We start from the raw sequence: 1,307 nt of genomic DNA on the forward strand, positions 1-1,307 counted from the left end.
ATCCACACAAAAAAAAAGATTAAAAAATTATATTTTCGTTTTAATGTTTATTTTTGAATTAATATCTTCATAATGTATTATATTATTTATTTTCTCCTGTGCTGCGTTCTATGATATATTTGCTTATATAGAATATATGAAAATATTGCAATAAATTTATGGGATAATAACTAATATCTCTTATATACATACAATTTAACAATGTATACTATATATATTTATTCTACGTTTTTATTAGTTATCCGTGCTTATTAATATAATAAGCTCATTTTTTATATATTCAGCAAATTATACAATTACTTATAGAAATACATATTATTTCAATTATATGCTTTTTATGATAATTATGAAGATATATATGCTATGTTATATTGTCTGTTCTTGTTATTATAGTTTCCTTTAGATATGGGCGATAAATATTGCATTTCATAATCTATATTGTTACTTATCCTTTTCTTCTTTTTTATTCGGTTTAAAAAAAATGATCCAAGCGGAGAAAACTGAAATGGAATGAATAAATTAGGATACCATAATTATAATATAACTAAAAGTCCTTTTATATAAAAAGATTCTCGATAAGTGTTAATATAATGGTCAAATATTTAAAAAATATGTTTTGTTAACTTTATATAAAAAAAAAAAGAGGCATGCTACAAATATGATAACACAAGGTATTGTAGTAATAACAACAGTATCATAAGTTCTATAGGATGGTAATATTTTTAGTGAATCCTCGCATTGTATATTCTCTTTCATATATTTATTATATTCATTTCTAAAATTGTCTAATTCGTAACAAAAGTCATAGTCACTACCTGCTTTACATACTTCTATATTTTTGTTATATAAACGAAAACATTTATCTGCATAAGAACATTTATCTTTTCCAGATTCCTCTTTATCCTTTTTAAAATCATAAAAATTTTTATACATATCTACGATGTCTATAAAATTTTGAATATCGTGCTCATTAATGATATTTAAATATTTAGGAAATTCTTCATTACTAGCAGTTTTTTCGTATTCATTCAACACTTCTTGATAAAACATTAAAATTTTAGAGCCTAGTGTTTCATCTTTAAGAACTTCAACTTGTAACCAATAAAAAAAATATTTACATCCATCTTCAATGTATTGCGGTACATTTTTATTTTTTTCTATTTCACCTAAATAGTGTGTAGCTTTTTTACAAATTTCCTGATTAAATTTATCTCTATAGTGATTTAAATTATTGATTTCAATGGAACAGTAAGGTGGACTATCATCAGATGTCACTTCTGCTGTATGAGAGTCCCAATATTTTTTGG

At 23.2% G+C, this 1,307-nt stretch overlaps 1 protein-coding gene across 1 annotated transcript; it reads right to left on the bottom strand.

The window, feature by feature from the left end:
* Positions 1–344: 344 nt before the first annotated feature.
* PVX_167265 (variable surface protein Vir15, truncated, putative) lies at positions 345–1,307 on the bottom strand (the record flags this gene model as incomplete). Its single annotated transcript, XM_001612343.1, has 2 exons — positions 345–500; positions 625–1,307. Coding segments are annotated over 2 exons (839 nt in total), but the record flags the coding sequence as incomplete, so codon positions are not given.

Source organism: Plasmodium vivax, genomic scaffold, assembly GCF_000002415.2.
Source record: "Plasmodium vivax scf_4733 genomic scaffold, whole genome shotgun sequence".
Classification (NCBI taxonomy): domain Eukaryota; phylum Apicomplexa; class Aconoidasida; order Haemosporida; family Plasmodiidae; genus Plasmodium; species Plasmodium vivax.